We start from the raw sequence: 18903 nt of genomic DNA on the forward strand, positions 1-18903 counted from the left end.
GGTATGTCCATCTTCACAGTCTTTTTTGTTATTGCTCCAGTGCACCCAAGTTGGAAAATTATGAATTTCTTAATGAATGTCTTAAGCTCTTACAAAGACCAATGTGTCTCCATCGCAACATACAACAAACAATCTCTGTGTAGTCTTAGGGTAAGTTCACAAAGGGTTTTTGGTCAGGAACCTGAGGTGGAGGCCGCCTCATACGGATAGCTGTGATTGGATGCCGATGCAGTCGCGCACTCTGCTCTGGTTTAGGCCCAAATGAATGGACCTAGTCAGGAGGAGGGAGTGTCTTCAGGCCGATGTCGCGAGGCGAATCCACCTGAAAGAATGAGCATGTCACTTCTTTTTTCCAGGAGCCGGAACAAACGGCTCCCGGAACAAAAAGAACTGACATTGAAATCAATGGGAGCCGTCTTTTTGGTCAGGATTTTGAGGCGGATACGGCCTCCAAATCCTGACCGAAAACCCCCCGTACTCTGGAGACATACACCCTGCCATGTGTTGTCTATTACTTGTTACTGCAGCTTACCAAATGTATGGTATAAAAATGTATGGAAGGGTGTGTGACTGGAAGATCAGACTACATGGTGTTTTATGTAGTCTGTTTTCATGGCGACCTACTGGCCTACACATGAGCTGTAGACACAACATTGCAACAGACTGACAAGGCATCAGTTTTCTATTATAGATGTACTGGAGCAATTAAGAATTGCTAATGAAGATGGACGGGCCCTTTAAAGAATATTTTCTCATTAAAAAAAAAAAAAATAGTCAGAATTTTGGTTTTTTTGTCAACTTTTTACACCTATTTCAGCTACTAAAATGCCCTCCAATGTGAAGTTGGAAAGGATGGACTGCGCCAAAATTCTGTCCCCCACAGTAAGGGATGTGTTCCGCCTTCCATAGGATATGGGGGCTGGGGGTGTATTCGGGAAAGTGTGACCACCCCTGGGAAAATCCTAAATCCTTCTGGATCCCGACTGACTGGGAATAAATTCCACTTTACAGTTTATCATTTCAGAATTTACATAAAAAAAGAACAAACCGGGTCCTGGCAATGATGTGACGTTGTCATCAATGAAAATTCTAGTTATGGTGCAATTTCTACTTTGTATAGGAGGAGTGGGGAATGAGATATTTCACACTGGATACTGGAATACTGATATATTCCTGACCACTGGCGATGTGCACTATATAACAGGTCAGAAGGAACTGCTGCTTTTTTTTCAAGAAACAGCGCCACTCTTGACTATAGGCAGTGTAGAGTATTGCAGCTCATCCCTATTCAAGTGAATGGAACCAAGCTACAATGCCAGTCTTATCTATATTATCTATATGACACACAACCCGTAGACCCGTGTGGTGTTGTTTCTGGGGTGAAGGGGGTCCCGATTGGTTTTTATCTCACCTGAGACAACTCCTTTCACTTGGAACGTCTGCTGTATATGGGACCAGCACATACTGTGTCCTCTGGTGAAGGAATAGAACCCAGATTTGACCATTACACCCAGGCTTTCCAGCCAGGGAAGAGCTTGCTGAGATTTTTAGGATCCATGGCCTGCTGGATGAGAAGATTGACTTGTCCTTCTGCATTGAGCACCGTCCCCTCCTCCACTCCCTTCAGCTTCTCCTGGAGTCGCAAGAGGACACGTTCCGCCACTTTATTGAAGCTCTGGGTGTCATTACTTGAGAAGGAAAGGACAATGGTCAGCCATTGCAATGTACAATATTATACACTATTCTAGGTCAGGATGCGAGCGTGTGCTCCATGTGGACAATGACTATACCAAGCACAAGGTCATAATGACAAACCATTTTACACCCAAATATAAATTACAAATAATAGTCGGCTTATCTTTTACTGTCAGTTATATGGAGCCTTGAAAGTGATGTCTGCCTTATACAATGCCATAGTGTTAGAAGGGATCTCCAGAAATCATCTGTAATCTGTGCAAGACCCCAATGGTAAGCGTTCAGTGTGCCAGCCAATGCCCATTGCCTGTCTATATAATGCAAGAACAAACTGGATCCTCCAATGTGGCTAACAGAAAATATAAAACATACAGGTCCATGGACACCAAGTCTATAGAAGAAATACATTACCAGCTGTTCCTGTTGCACTCCGGGTCCTCAGGTAATGTTGCATTGAGCTCTGCTTCATCCTGCTGCAGGTACAGAGCTTTCAGAGGATTCATCGTCCAGTCAAACAAGGGGTCATAGAGCAGGACCTGCCAAAATGGACAGAGGTATCACCTATTGGGCGACATCTAAGACATAGTAGAGTATAATGGTACAAAGCAGGCAAATGGATACCATAGAATGGAAAATGAATACTAAAGCTGGCTTAAAGCCCAACTCTGAAGGAACCAACTAGTTGGGAAGGACTAACACAAACCTCAACAATGGTCAGCAGGGCATCCTGAGACCTTCTCATAACTTCCATGGTCTTCTCACAACATCTACCGTGGGAAAAATTTAGACCAAAAATTAAAGTTACAAATGTCCCCGATCATAATAATACACCTTAGTATATGATATATTGTCCAGAAAAATATAATTGGTCACTTTATTAATGAACTTTCAGACACCAGAGGAGATACCAAATGGCATGAGAGAATTCCAAATTAATATGTATTAAAATACATCAGTTGGTTTCAGTTGTCATCATATGAGTATCCGATACCTTCTGAAGACGCCCTCTACTCCAGTAATGCCCATGCCATCCACAATGTCCCGTGTTAACCGGAAAGGAACCGTCTCGGGTGTTGGAAGGATTTTTCCTTGCTCAAAGGCGACACCTACAAAACAAGATTCTTCCATCAGGACACTTCGCTATCAAGATACCTATCTCATGGGTGCTTTTAAAGAAGACCTTTCTCCACCTTCACCAATTCTAGGTCTTAGCATCTGTGACCTCCGCTGATTCCAGCACAGTTGGATTTTTTTCTCTAGCCCCCACCATTCCTGAACAACCAGCGTAGTTAGTTTTAATGCCTGAAATTTTTTTTTAAGCTCTGTAATGTCAGGAGGGCGGTGTCAAGCAGGGGGCATGATTCAGATCTTCAATCAAAGGCAGGTAGTGTCAGAGTACAGAATCACACCACTTGTCTGCTCCTGCCTGACACCACCCTCCTGACACTACAGAGACAAAATAGTATATCAGGCACCAAAACTAACAACACTTATTACTCATAAATGTTGAGGGCTAGACAAGAGTTGTGATTCTGAGATCTGACATTGGCTGCCTCTGATTGGGGCTCTGAATCACGCCCGCTGCCTGACACCGCCCACCTAACATTACAGAGTCTAACTAGCACATCAGGCAACAAAACTAACTGTGCTTGTTGCTCGGGAATGGTGGGGGCTAGAGAGAAAATTCCAACTGTGCTGGAATCAGTGAAGCATCGACTATTAATATATGCTAAGAACTAGAGTTGGTAGAGGTCCTCTTTAAAGGGGTTTTCAAATTCTTGATTACTGAAGACCTATAATGGGGCCAGAACATCACTATTAGATTGGTGTGGGGTGGACACCCAGCATCCCCAGTTATCAATTGGTTCTTCCCATCTTTGCACGGGTGTCTTCTGGGTACTCCAGTTTCCTCTAACATACCAAAACACATACTGGTAGGAAATGTAGCTTGTGAGCCCCCATATGGGACAGTGACTGACAATGTCTGTAAAGCCCTGCGGAATATGTTGGCGCTATACAAGAAAGGAAATAACTGGTTGGGTGAATACCACTTCTACTTCACAGGCCATGTGACTTCATGTTCATCAGCCACGGATGGACATATATACTGTAACAATAGTGCAATGAATTTCTTACTGACCTAAATCGATGTGAACAAGTTCCGCCGTCTCCTCATCTATGAGAATGTTCTGCACATGTCTGTCTCCAAGTCCAACTATGTAGCCAACTGAAAGCAAAGGAAAAAGTGACATGCATCCATTGGCCTCAATAGCCAAGGACTTCAGTGCTACAATGTAATGCAGACATTATACCTATGGACGATGTCGCAACACTGCGTGTGTAAGCCAAACGCTTCTCAAACCAAATGGCCGGATCTAAGAATTTCTCCATACAGAAGTAGCGGAAGACAGGGCGAAAATGTTCAGAGATGTCTAGGAATGTTTGATACTTATCTTCAAATCGAGCTCTCTGGACGTCCTACCAAAGGGTAAAAAAAAAATAACATTAGAATATTTTACCAATAAAAAAAGAAATTTATGAAGGGCCCTTTAGTGAACATCAATTATACAAACATTTACATCTGTATTGAAGCCTGAGGCTGCACCACTGACATCTGTAATGGTAACACAGTCCCTGTTTTCTGTCCAGGACAGAGACCTTGTGTGGATTTAAAGAGGACCTTTTTCCACCTCCACCAATTGATTCTGGAACACTTGTAATGTTTTCTCTAGTCTCCACATTCCTGAGTAATCAGTGCAGTTACTTTTGGTGCCTGATAGTGGGTGGTGTCAGGCAGGAGTAAGCAAGGGGGCGTGACATAGGACAATGTCAGAGCTCAGATCATGCATTTTACCTGCTCCTGCCTGACACCACCCACTTGATATTAGAGAGTCTAGTTATCATATCAGGCACCAAAATGAACAACACTGATAGCTCAGGAATGGTTATGGGTAGAGTAAAAATTCCAACAGTGAAGCTGAAGTTGGTGGAAGTGGTGAAAGATCTTTGTTAAAATCACCATTTCCATCAATATCTACATCCTAACAGGCTCTATCAGTGGATCGTATGTGAGGACGTTGATGTGAATGGTGTTTTGGGTCAGGAAGTAGCACCAATAGCACTGCACCCGGCAGGCTGCCATGAGAATCTGACAGTAGTGCAGCCTCGAGTGACTTGTTCACCATAGGTGACTTACACATTTACATAGACGTTACAAGAACTGACCGTCAATTTCCTCTGACAATGTAAACTGCTGTAGTCACCAGGCCGGTAACGTTTGTGCGCACCGTCTTCTGCATTCACCAAATATTCACCGATGGGGACTGTACCGGAGCACCACTCCAGTACGCCGCTCCTCTGAGATAATGGCACCACCTGACAACATAAAAGTGAGAGAGACAATGTTACCTGCTACTGACAATGGGAGCTGAATACAGAAAAGTGCCCCTAGTGGTGGCCAAAGACTACAGTTATGCACCTGGGGTTCAGGACATCGGTGCCCTATACCAAAAAGATGGAGATGCAATCTTTTATTGAAGCCTCTTAAGGGGAAGCTGTGGACGGACAACAATGTTTATGCCAATCTTTGAACATTTGTTTCACAGATCCGTGTATGATACGTTATTTTCACCTCAATGGGCAAATTGGAAGTGACCCACAAAAAATAGAGCATGTCCTATTCTTTTCACTGATCATGGACACCAGATGGCCAAAACACGCGGTCATGTAGATAAGCTTTCCCCAGCATGAGCTTGTCTTCTCAATTTTGAAGTCAGGAGCCAGAAGAAAAAAACACAAGGGACAAAGTGGAGGGGGTGTTTATATTTTTTAGATTGGAACACCACTTTTCAGAAAATTGGGCATGGCTTTGGCTTAGCAGAATAGTATATGATAATTCTCATAGCTGAGATAGTTTTGAGTTGGCAAGAGACGTGTAAAGAAGAAGCATATACCTTTAAACAACTCAACTGAATCTTGCTCTGCTGCAGAGATCAAGACTGGCAGATCTTGATAAACCTTTACTTAACAATGTCGCTGTTTTCTGCCTGAAACCCCTCCCTAAAGTTCCTCCCACTAGGAGTCTCCCTCAGTCCTAATTTACAAACACAAAACTGGAACAGGCCAGATGGTTATCGACACTCAACATATCCAACTACAGGTTCAAATATAAAAAATATATACCTTTATTAACACAATGTTAAAATTATATACATCAATATAGAGAAATACACATATACTGGACAGATGCAAAACACCGTATAAAACAGTACACATAGATGAATCTTAGTGAAATAGTATTGCACATATATATATATATATATATATATATAGTAAGATGAAGTACACCTGATGCAACCTCCACAAACAATTTATTAAATAATCACACTACCCGAATGCAGCTAAACTACTCTCCTGGTATTGACTAAGCATGTACATAGTCATAATATCCTGATTGCAGAAGGAACACTCTCCTTAATTCCACATAAAGTCAGAAAATGACCAATAATATGTATTTCCAAAGCAGGAACAGGGATAAACCCATGTTTACAACATATTGTCATCAGGGAGGCAGCCGCAGGTATAATGCACACATAATGTAAAATACAATAAGGATAGGTCTACATCAAGAGGAAATATGCCATCTTACCCATATAGAATCACTGTGATGTAAAGCAAGAACACCTAGTGTCTGTTTGTCAGCCCGACGCACGTTTCGGCACGCTAAGCCTTCTTCCGGGGGAGTCCCTTCTTCCAGGCGACCCCCGGAAGAAGGCTTAGCGTGCCGAAACGTACGTCGGGCTGACAAACAGACACTAGGTGTTCTTGCTTTACATCACAGTGATTCTATATGGGTAAGATGGCATATTTCCTCTTGATGTAGACCTATCCTTATTGTATTTTACATTATGTGTGCATTATACCTGCGGCTGCCTCCCTGATGACAATATGTTGTAAACATGGGTTTATCCCTGTTCTTGCTTTGGAAATACATATTATTGGTCATTTTCTGACTTTATGTGGAATTAAGGAGAGTGTTCTTTCTGCAATCAGGATATTTATGACTATATACATGCTTAGTCAATACCAGGAGAGTAGTTTAGCTGCATTCGGGTAGTGTGATTATTTAATAAATTGTTTGTGGAGGTTGCATCAGGTGTAGTTCATCTTAATATATATATATATATATATATATATATATATATATATATATATATATGTGCAATACTATTTCACTAAGATTCATCTATGTGTACTGTTTTATACGGTGTTTTGCATCTGTCCAGTATATGTGCATTTCTCTATATTGATGTATATAATTTTAACATTGTGTTAATAAAGGTATATATTTTTTATATTTGAACCTGTAGTTGGATATGTTGAGTGTCGATAACCATCTGGCCTGTTCCAGTTTTGTGTTTGTATATCTATGTTTGTGGTTTAAGACATGCTAGGTTTGAAGGGCTTAATGAGGGAGGGAGGTAGGATTGAATTATGATGGGTTATACCTATTCCTCCAATAGATGTGCTATACTTTTGGTATATTTATCAGTCCTAATTTGCTGTTCATTCCCTGTTACTTGGGAAGAGACTACAGGAGCGGGAGGGGCAGATCTCTCTTCACAGTCTTTACAAGTTTACATACAGCTTTGCTGCTCTGGGCTACCTGCCTGTAGACTGCTCAGAGAGGAGTCTGCAGCTTCTCACAGTGAGTGTAAGGAGAGTCTATCTACTTCTGACTAACTGCTTGTGTTATTGCTGATGGGATGTTAGTCAGACAGCAAGAAACTTCCTTTATTGTGCTGAGATCTTTCTTTTTCTATGTCAGGGATCTTTTTATTTGTCCAGGATCTCTTATATTAGGTTCTCTTCGGTTTTTCTCAGCTATTTGTTTGCTATTATACAGTTACTTCCAACAGAATTACATGTAAAGAAACCAGGAGTAGTAATAATGGAAGGTGGTAGAGAGTAAATTGCTCTGTATAGTAGATGCCCGCCATCTCAGAGAAAAATGTGCTGCAGCTATAATGTGGCTATAAGAAGCAGACGCCATGTATGAAGACTTATACACCCAGAGAACAGACCGTCTATCTGACCTCCTATCAGTATGGGGGGAAATCCACGCAAACATGGGGAAAACATACAAACTCCTTGCAGATTTTGCTCCTGGCCGGATTCGAAGCCAGAACTCCAGCGCTGCAAGGCTGCAGTGCTAACCACTGAGCCATCATGTTGCCCCTAGCAGGACCCTTTTGATGAAATCTCAGGTACCCTTTAACAGAACACTTGCTACGACTTTAGTACCATTTACAACATAACTAGTGGTTGATAAGACTCCTAGGACACTCGTAGCAATGGAGGATGCAGATATAATTGAATATAGTGATAGCTGGTGCCAGACGCAAGCAACGCCAATTACCATCACATTGATCACCGTAGAAGTTTGTCACCTTGTATCTGCGGATGGACAGCTTCCTCTTCCTGGTCTCGCTATCCCTCTGTAATAACGTATTACACATCTGGAACACCTGCTGCATCACGGCGTCTTGCCTCAGATCGTCCCGGCCCTGTCATTGAGATCAGAAGAAACATTCTCATCACTCTTCCTGCGTAGGAGAAGGCTAAGCCTCAATTAAATGCTATCATGGACATACTTATTTCTGAAAAACATTCTACAAAATTCTCCCTACGCAGCAAATCACGCTCCAGTGTCACATTTATTGCTTCTTAGGTCCGCAGCCAAATTTAATTCTCCGCCACTTGAGTTTTATGCTGACAAACCATTACCGCTTTCCCACAGTCTTCGAGTCTCTTAAATGCGTCTCTGTCAGTCCTTGTCTCATTTTAATGTTCGTGTCGAAGGAACGAAAAAAAAAAATTGCACTGTGTCAGCAATATGTAAATATGAGCCTAGGACAGGATGGCTGCGGGCCCGTCATAAGCCGCCCTTGTAAATATGACAGCTTTATACCGTCTCAGATCTCTCAAGTCTTATGAATATCAAACACTCCTTCAAGACCGGCTCCCGTCACAGTTGTTATCACAAGTGCGGTAAACAGCACAGAAATCTGCCAATATGGTCTTGCTAAATGGATTTTAACGGAGCTTTTCAGGCTAAAGATAGGTCACTACTAATATAAGACCTGTGGTGGTCTGACACCCGGCACCCCCGCCGATCAGCAGCTGATACACAGAGAGCTCAGCTCAGATTTTTTCATGAATACATTTAGAAGAGACACATCAACGGTGGATGGAGATTTCTGAAACTGAAACCTCACTCGGATATAGATTTAGCGGACTTATTTCATTTACGCAGGTTCAGGATGCGCGGCTATGTAGGTACCCGAGGACTAACACTATATTATACTTATATTCTTGTCCAGATTTCCCTTTGTCGTCTCCTACTCTAATTCTCCGTTGATATCTTTCATACAGCACACACAGGACAGGAGATCCTGCTCCATAACTCTCTCAGAAGCAGCAGCAGCATGGAGGATATTGTTCAGCAGTACTGAGTAGAATAAGGGTTTGTTCACACAGAAGAATTTGGAGCTGATTTTGAGATTCATTCAGTCTCAAATCATCTACAAATTCACATGCATGGCACTGCAAAATCAGCTTCAAATTCCAGCTGAAATGGGAGGCAATGATGGACACTTCTTACAGTATTTTCATCGTGTTGAAAAAACAAAAGTTCCTGCTGAATTGTAAGACCAATCAGATAGAAAACCCGCAGTGGTAGGCCCCTTGCAGACAAACATGGTGTGGGGCAGTGGGCGATCCTTGTATTTCACAGATAGCACACGGACTCATTCTTTTATTTATTTTTTTCCCTATCAGTATGTCTTTAGAGTATGGGAGGAAACCCACACGAACACGGGGAGAACATACAAACTCCTTGCAGATATTTTGTCCTTGGCAGGATTTGAACCCAGGACTCCAGTGCTGCCAGGCTGCAGTGCTAACCACTGAGCCACCGTGCTGCCTACACTGACGCATTCTTTTCTATGGGCCCGTACACATGACTGTGAATGTCACGGTTCCTATTTATTTAATGAAAGGACCCGCACAGTCATTTGCAACTAGCCTACGGCTGATGCTCGGCTTCAGTTTTCCAGTGTGGGTTCTACAGGGCTAGTATTTGGTGAGGAATCTACGGCGGTAGACCAACTCAAATTTCTCTTCAGATTCCTTCTATGTGAACAGCTCCTTACTGTGTATTCAGCCCTGGAGACAATAAAACACTTGGCATCTGCTCCACCTCCCCCCTTCATAGACTTATATGGGAAGCGTGTAATCTGATCCCTCAGTAAAGCTGATAATCTGTCTCGTTTCTAGAGACGGATTGCTGCAGTGTTTGTCACCTAGATAAAAAATTGATACAATATTAATATTACTTTCTACTATTGAAAAACAGACGTTTTCTTCCCCCTTTTTTCTACATTTATCCAGATTTTAACATTTGAATAAAGAAAACGCGTCCGTTTTTCAAATTTTTTAAATAATTAAAAAAAAAAAAGACAAAAATAAATCCCTCTGTATCACCAACAAAAGACCCAAATGTATTTGAATAACCCAAATGAAATGTGCCTTCAATTATACCCAAAAATCTGAACCAGGGACAATGGAGCGGTCATGAAGTTGTTCTCTAGTGTTGAGTGAGCAATACTCGATCGAATACCTCGCCGGCATAGGAATGCGTGTAATCGGCCGAACACCAAAGGGGTTAAACACTTTGAATATGTGATGCATTTAACCCCTCGGTGTTCGGCCGATTACACGCATTCCTATGCCGGTGAGGTATTCGATCGAATACTACTCGCTCAACACTATTGTTCTCGTGTTCTTTGTCTATTAATGTAACAAATTATTATTGTCCCTATTATCTGTAAATAAATTAATATTCAACTACCCACCGAGGATCCCGTCATAGAGACCACTGAAGACTATCAAGAACATGGAGGACCTCTGATCCCCTGGAGTAAACCCATCAGGACAATTCCGCTTTCCCTGGATGTTAATTCCTAACAAACTACACTTATTGTATCAGACACGGCTTCAATAAAACTTCTGTTTGCCAATAAAAATGTGCGAGCTAAAAGCTCAGATCCTGGCGAGCAGATCCGATGCCACTACCTTGACAAGCTGTCGTCTCTCCTTCCCGTCTGAGCCCACACAGTCAATTATTTTTGGAAGATTCAGACCCCCAGCCAAGCGGAACTCAGGCTTGAAGGATGTAATTGTCACCAAGTTTTCATACTTCCCGCTGGGATCAACCTGAATATGTGAGAGGAAAGAAACTCAGGAAATATCACCTGTCTTCTTACCAATTTACACTTGCGGCATAAGGATGAGACGTACGAGATGTCATCTCCATTGTGGGAAAGTGAATGTGACCATGTGTTAGATTTGACTTCGTGTGCTATATTACAGAAACTGCATGACTGAGAGAAATATGGAGGTTCTTTGTATCAGGCCACAGGGTTGTGTGGTTATGATGTAGGCCAGAGCCAGGGTGGACTTGATGTTTTTTTTTTTCTCCATCCACCCAGTTCGACCTAAAACCAATTTATTCCATAAATTAGGATTATTTTAGTAGTCTGAAATTCAGGGCTCCGCAGTGATACAGGGTGCAAGAGAAAAGTCATAGACATTGGGCATTTGTCACCTCAATTACCAACAATGTAATGTTCCTCTCTAGAGGACAACAGTGAGTTTACATAAGAAGGGCCTGTATGTTATTAGGTTTCTAGCCGGAGCAAAGCGGGAGGACCAATGCGGACCGCACAGTCTTCTAGCCTTAGACCCCCTCCTACCTTAAGTTCCATGGTCGGAATCACAACGTCCTTTAGGTTACTCAGTTTAGTGATGGGCTGGTCAGATGGGATGGGGATTCCTTCTGTGGTTCAGAAGACATGAAGATTACTACTTGATGTACACACGACAATGGACAGTCACATGCAGGGTGCTCTCCACTTACTGCGCTGATTTTTCCAGTTGCTGGCGTCCATGTTTGCCAGTATTATGTAGGCGTCACAAAGCCTCTCAACGTCTCGGACCATGTGAGGTCTTTGTTTCTTTATGGTGTTGACTATATTGCAAGCAGCTTCCATACGATCCTACAGGTATACACAATATGTTACACACACACTCATATTTGGGTTAGGGGTATAATTTCAAGTTGGGGGTATAATTTTGAGTCATCTGTGCTCCTCTGGTACATTTTGCAGCATTTACACTTCCCCTTTCTATCTCTGTCATGAAGCTTCCCGTCATTTCCATCCCATGTCAGTGCCCCCACATAGTAATTTTGCCTCCCTTGCCCACTTTTGTGCCAAAGCCTCCCCCACAGAATCCTTGTTTGACTGTATGCTGCTGACCAGCTTTTACCATGGAAGAGTCAGCTCTTTCCTTTCTGACAGTGGAAGGCTGAGTATCATAAATCCTCTTACTACAGTGCACCAGAGGGCACAGTCGTAAATTTATGATCTACAGCAGGGGTAGGGAACGTACGGCTCTCCAGCTGTTGCAAAACTACAACTCCCAGCATGCATACTTGCTCTGCTGTTCTTGGAAGTGAATGAAGCATGATGGGAGTTGTAGTTTCACAGCAGCTGGAGAGCCGAAGGTTCCCTACCCCTGATCTACAGACTGCCAGGCACTACAGGAAATCACAAAAATGATCAAAGAGAGTGACTGGTGGGGTCCCCTTCTAGGGACATTCCCTTCCCCTGTAAGCACCCCCCACACACATAGTAATCATGACCCCTTTTCTACCGCAGCTTCCCACACAGAATCTCTCTTTGACTACATGCCTCTGACCAACTGGGATTTTTTTCTTCTCCTTTCTGACGGTGGAAGGCTGTGTATCATAAATTTTCTTCACTTGTCTGCTGCAGTACATCAGAGGGCAGGGGCAATACATTTAGGACGTACAGAAGTCAGCATTCAAAGGAACTTTTAAAGAATATCAAAGAACTAACCGTAGAGGCTTCATTTCTACCCTGTTGTAATGCTGTGAGAATCTGCACTGACACTAAATGCCACCTATAAATGTAATAACCCAATTGGTCTTACAAGAGAGAATGTGAACGGGCAAAAATAAAAAATCTGGGCCAATGCGCATCACTGTGTGCGCTCCTGATGTGGGGCCGAGCTTGTAGCAGAATGGATTCAGATGACACTCAGTGACCTCCATTATACATTCACGCCTATGGCAGCTTTGGATTCGTTCTGTTCCTATGACACGGAGCAGGATAGGATCTACTCCATCATCATCCATAGAATACAATGAGATATAAATGATAATGGCGTGCACATGGATGTCACCCAAATGTATTCCACTGCTAACTCGGCCCCACATGGTAAGCCCGCTCTGTCGTTGTGCATGGGGTCTAAGCCCTGTTGTCTACATAGTCACATGGAGAATATAGTTCATAGATGGTATCATACATGGTGGCTTGGTCATGATGATAATATAAAGTCAGGTGAATGACATAACAGAAGATTCCCACCTCATCGGTCTGTGATATCTTCTTTGGGGCGTTCTTGGTCAGTCGCCCCCGTTTCGCTACCTCAGACTTCAGTAGGAGATCGTCTTTGTTGGCATTCGCCAAAGCCAGTATGATAAAGAGAGTGTGGTAAGGATGATCCAGCGAGGTCTGACTGATCACCTGTAAGCAATGGGGCAGGTCAGTGACTACATCAGGTGTACAGGGGTGTACAACAACCCCCCTTCCCTAGTGGTTTGCCCCATCACAACACTGTATAAGAACTCTCCAGCGACGTCTCCATCTTCTTCTGGGACGTCCTCTTTCTGAGTCTTCTTCCCGAGCTGGGTTCAAACCTCTAGGCCTTGGGCAGAGCCGACTGCGAATGCCTGCGGCCACATGAGAGATGGCCGTTTACACAGTAAGCGTCCATTTTATTGTGGCCTGTGGCCATGCGCAGTTGGGCTCTGCCTGAGGCTTAGAAGTTTGAACCCAGCGCCGGAAGAAGACTCGCAAAGAGGACGTTCCTGAAGAAGATGGAGACGTCGCTGGACAGTTCTCTTGCTGCATTGGGGACGCCCCCAGTGCTGCGAGATAACTCATTTGAATACCAAAGAAAACCCGTATTTCTACCGTTTTAGTGGTAGAATCCCTTTAAGATCCTTTTTGTCCTTCACTAGTCGGACCATTTGTACGTTCTGTGATACACCAGACGTATGGACTAACCCATAATAGGAGTGAACATAGTACCAGATAAATTTAGTATATTAGGTATCTGTAACCCTCGGCGTTCTTCATTTTCAATGATCATTTTATCTAAAATTCTTCACTTTATCTATTTTCTCCTCGGTTTTGTTTCCCATTACTTCTACCAGTTCACATTTCATGTTTCTTTCTGCTTCTGTCTCCTTATTACTTTGCATTCAGGTATCACCTCGCTGACTTGATCATTTTGCTCTTCTTCCCGTCGTCCCCATTGTCTTTATGTTCTGGCTCTGCCGTACGCGGCCCCCTCTAGTATTTGTCAGCAGAACTTCCCGGCCCATTTCTCTGCGCCTTGTTATTAGATATAATATGCTACGAGCAGGATCAGCAGAATGTCTATTATTCATTCTGCCATGTCCCACTTGTGTATTTCATGCTGGGCCCTTCCAAGACACCGTGTACTTCCTCACAATAAGCACATTAGCCATTACACGGGGACTGCGGACTCATCTACAATCTCATTACACATCTTACCTGTCCTGGATATTATCTCAATGGGGATGACTGTTATGTAAAATGTAATAAGAAGAGGAGATGACTGCGGACAAGTTACAAACTATACCACCGCCATCTCATTAAGCGACTCATTTATAGCTTCCCCAACACCTAGACGCCATAGAATTACATTATTCAGCACTTCATGGAAATCCTGTCTCCCCATCTTCTTGGTCCCCATGCGAGCGGCCAGCTGGTACATCAGAGGGAGGAACTTGTGGGAAGGAATCTTCTGGGAATCTTTCTAGAAGAGGAACATTACATTAAATATTAATAGTGTACGGCAAATGCTATATCCATTTTATGTAGGAGGGCTAAGGGAAAGAACGGGCTGTACATAGCCAAGTGGTCGGTTTTAATTTGATCCCTTGGTTGGCTGCAAAAATAAAATTTATATAAAACCCTAAAGTTCAGTGAGTTGGCAGTGGAGGAGTCGGATCTATTTGGTGCAGGATTTATTGTCCCATCACTCAACTATTGACCACAGTAAAAAATTGTCAATCATAGCCGGTGGCTGGAGGAGAAAGCCTGCATGGAACAGATCACTGGCTAAATGGGTAGTGGTCATCCGCTCTGATGGAGGGTGTGCGGCAGGGCATAAGGAGCTAATGGTGTTAAAGGGATGCTATCATTAAAAGTCTTTTTTTTTATCCCTAACACATATGAATAGCCGTAAGAAAGGTTATTCTTCTCCTACCTTTAGATGTCTTCTCCGTGCCGCCGTTCGGTAGAAATCCCGGTTTTCTTCAGCATGCAAATCAGTTCTCTTGCAGCACTGGGGGCGGGACCAAATGCTGTGAGAGAACTCTCCAGTGACGCCTCCATATTCTTCGGGAACAGCCTCTCTTCGCGTCTTCTTCCAACGTTATCTTCAAACTTCTAGACCTCAGGCAGCCGATTGTGAATGCCTGCCGGTCACAGGAAAATGGCCGCTTACAATACTGTGTAAGCGGCCATTTTCTTGTGGCAGGCAGGCAAGCGCAGTCGGCTTTGCCCTAGGCCTGAGGACTAGAAGTTTGAAGCCACTGCCGGAAGAAGACGCGAAGAGAGGCCGTTCCAGAAGAAGATGGAGGCGGTGCTGGAGATTTCTCTCGCAGCATTGGGGATGCCCCCTGTGCTGTTTGAGTGCTGGGGCCTGCCCCCAGTGCTGTGAGAGAATTCATTTGCATGCCGACGAAAACCGGATTATATACTGAATGGCGGCGTGGAGAAGAATAGCCTTTCTTAAGGCTATTCCTATGTGTTAGGGACAAAAAAAATGAGTTTTAATGATAGGATCCCTTTAAAGACACTTATGCCTAATCCATAGGACAGGGGATAAGTGTCCGATCACTGGACCAAAAGCCTTCTTGTAAATGTAGTATCAGTGCACTTGTGTGACCAGTGCTCCATTCACATCTATGGGGCTGTGGGCGCTGCCACACATTGCAGTTCCATAGATGTGAATTGTCCATGGGTGGTCTGGCCCCCCGTGATCGGATAAATCTACTAATATTCTTCTAGCCTGGGCATTTTGTCACATAGGTTTGCCTAATCTGATTTTTTTTTTTTTTTTTACTTTTCTATGCATTATAGCAAAGGGGGAGATCATTTGACTTTCACAGTCATTATTTTTATAATACATTTTTAGCAACTTTATTTTTTTTTTTCAGCTCCACTTTAGGGGACTTGAACCAGCGATCAATAGGTCACTTCTACCACTACTGTATTGAAGCCTATAGTAACATTCGTGTATAGCTACTGAAGCCTGCGATCTATAGACATAATGGAGATTGCGAACAGCTCTTGGCTATTTTTGTCCAGAACGGTAGCGAGCGTTTCCGACCACTTGTTCTGTTCAAACCAGGGTGTAAAACACCCCAGCCCTCATGGTTGGTGGGGTCGCATCGGTCAGACATGGGTACGTTTTTTTTGAACTTCTTGTGAGCGTAGAAATAACTTAATAGAATAGTGAGAATACATTTATGGCAGATACCTTCATGATACTGTTCACTTCAGGCAATCCAGAATTCTCCAACCATAGGGAGCATAGACGAAAAATCCACATGTCGTGCTCCTCCCCCGACACCAGGCAGCTGATGTAGTTCCTTATGGCCGTGCACAGAAAGTGTTTCCTGTCCTCCTTCAGAGCAGAAATCGCACATTCATCTAATTCCAGTTCTCGCTGAACCTTTATAGTGTATCTGACAGGTAAGAAAAGATCACAGCGGTGAGTAGTGACCAAGTAGAATAACGGGGTGTAGGAAATATTCATAAAGGGTTAATTTAGTAAGCAAGGTGAACTGGAGTCTAGGAAGGAAGGGAAGGAATTAAAGGGGTTATCCAGTGTCTAATACTGATGGCCTATCAATAATAAAATAAAGGTTCGACACTCGAGACCCCCGCAGACAATGCCGTAAGCTGCGCTGCTCACTCACCGTACACTCTATAGCGCCTGGTTTTGATACCGCAGACCTGTCCCATTATAGAGCAACGCTACAATTCCAAAACCCACCGCTACGAATCGTATGGCGCGTGAGCATGTAAACATTACTGGGAGCCATACTGTCCCCAAACTGCAAATGTGTGGGGGAGTCTCTGTTGTTGGACCCTCGCAGATCTAAACATAGTCTATCCTAAGCATGGGTCATCAATATTAGAAACTGGACAACCCCTTTAATGTCTACATCCCTAGTGGTCTAGGAGAAATAACTACATCTGGTTAACCAGGCGCACTGTTGGCCCAGGCATACCTCACGAGATGAATCTCCCAAGGACATACTCATACTTGCGTTATGTTACTCACCTCTCTTACACTCCAGTATTTATCCCTGTTCTCTTTGAGCCTCCTGGCTTACGTTAGGGACTGCTGAAACTAGGACACCAGAAATGACTACATCTCTATTGGCCCAAGCATACCTCACGAGATGAATCTCGCAAGGACTTACTCATACTTGCGTTACATTATATTACTCACCTCTCCTGCACTCCGGTATTTCTCCCTGTTCTCTTTGAGCCGTTTGGCTTACGTTAGTGACTGCTGAAACCAGTACGCCAGAAATAACTACATTTCTGTTGGCCCAGAAGGAGGAAAGGGGTTAAAGCCTAAATCCTTGGTGGTCTAGAAGAGGGAAGGGCTTAATGCCTATATCCATGATAATGCCTATATCCATTGGTGTGCATACATGAGGCACTGGCATCCTAATTACATCATGGAAGTCAGATTTGCATATTCTTCCCATGTTCCTTTGCACAATGGAGCGCTCATGGCTTAATAAGACTCCACACACCTAAATGGTGGTCTCTCCCTATGGAGTGACGACATCCCATCAACCCTGTCTAAGCCTCTCACCTCTGCCAGATCAGTCCTCTCTGCGCCAAGCTGATAAGATGCAAATACATCGACACAGCTGTCCTTGGCTAAGAGACTGTACCTGGTATAATCCCAACATCATTGCAAACAAAGGCCTCTGAGAAGGTCGGCATGATGTTAAAGGGAGCGCCCTCTATTGGATTGCTTGACTGAGACTCTGTCTTCCTAATTGCATCATGGAAGATAGACTTGCACATTTTCAGTCAGCGCCCTCTATTGGTGTGCACGCCTGAGGCACTGACATCCTAATTACATCATGGAAGACAGATTTGCATATTCTTCCCATATATCCATGGTAGTCTAGGACAGTGAAAGGGTTCATTTAAGTAACCCTGGTGGTCTAGAGCAGCAATCGGATAACATGAGCTTCTCTAGTGGTCAAGAACACTAAGTAGTTAATGTCAGCGTTGGTGGTCTAGGACAGTATGGGGCTCATCCTGACACTTAGCAAGAATTGTGCATAAATCCCGCCCAGCAATGTCTCCTCTGGTACATGAAGTTGAATGCATTGTATTAGTCTTTAGCTACCTGATATTCCCCTACACTGATCAGGAGATGACAGAGACAACAGAGCTATCCAGGTGGCGTCTCTAGAAGGCCCCATATAGGCCTCTGAGCAGTGTATTATGCTGTCAGTATACAATGTATGGCTTCCTGCAGTGCAACGCCAATTATTTTTAGAATACAAACCTTCCCTGCCATGCAGAATAGAAGGGTGTAAGCCTGGCCTAAACCATGAGGCCCATACAATCGGAAATAAATCTCTCCTTAACGTGACAAGACTCTATTATTTTATCTATCTAATCTAATGTTCCGCTATGTTACCCCCTCGCCTACTATCCGGAGCCCCCGGTGAGTGCAATTACATGCCGCAAGGCAGTCCCCGAAATCTGAGACCTTTATGTACTGCCGATACTGAGAGCTCAGCCGTAATGAGCAATTATTCCACAGCTCGGTGGTCCCAGCTAGAAGCGGACACCTAGTCTGCGCTCACAGGGACATGAATTAGGATTCTTATTACATGCCGCACACCACGGCCGGTGCCGGAGCAGCGGGCGCACAGATGTGCTCAGGTACCGTGTCTACAATAGAAGTTTACACACTTTA

At 43.6% G+C, this 18903-nt stretch overlaps 1 protein-coding gene across 1 annotated transcript in view; it reads right to left on the reverse strand.

The window, feature by feature from the left end:
* Positions 1-158: 158 nt before the first annotated feature.
* Positions 159-18903, reverse strand: part of ATM (ATM serine/threonine kinase) — a 72166-nt gene continuing 53421 nt past the window's right edge. The window contains exons 50-63 of the mRNA XM_075266101.1: positions 16420-16627; positions 14575-14688; positions 13209-13367; positions 11675-11813; positions 11511-11593; positions 10831-10971; positions 8145-8261; positions 4921-5070; positions 4008-4173; positions 3836-3922; positions 2687-2801; positions 2399-2462; positions 2107-2231; positions 159-1688 (exon numbers count right to left, since the gene is read on the reverse strand). Coding sequence (XP_075122202.1) covers positions 1505-1688; positions 2107-2231; positions 2399-2462; positions 2687-2801; positions 3836-3922; positions 4008-4173; positions 4921-5070; positions 8145-8261; positions 10831-10971; positions 11511-11593; positions 11675-11813; positions 13209-13367; positions 14575-14688; positions 16420-16627 — 1852 coding nt within the window. The 3' untranslated portion in view covers positions 159-1504. The remainder of the gene's footprint in view (positions 1689-2106; positions 2232-2398; positions 2463-2686; positions 2802-3835; positions 3923-4007; positions 4174-4920; positions 5071-8144; positions 8262-10830; positions 10972-11510; positions 11594-11674; positions 11814-13208; positions 13368-14574; positions 14689-16419; positions 16628-18903) is intronic.

This window comes from Leptodactylus fuscus, chromosome 2 (genome assembly GCF_031893055.1).
Source record: "Leptodactylus fuscus isolate aLepFus1 chromosome 2, aLepFus1.hap2, whole genome shotgun sequence".
NCBI classification, from domain to species: domain Eukaryota; kingdom Metazoa; phylum Chordata; class Amphibia; order Anura; family Leptodactylidae; genus Leptodactylus; species Leptodactylus fuscus.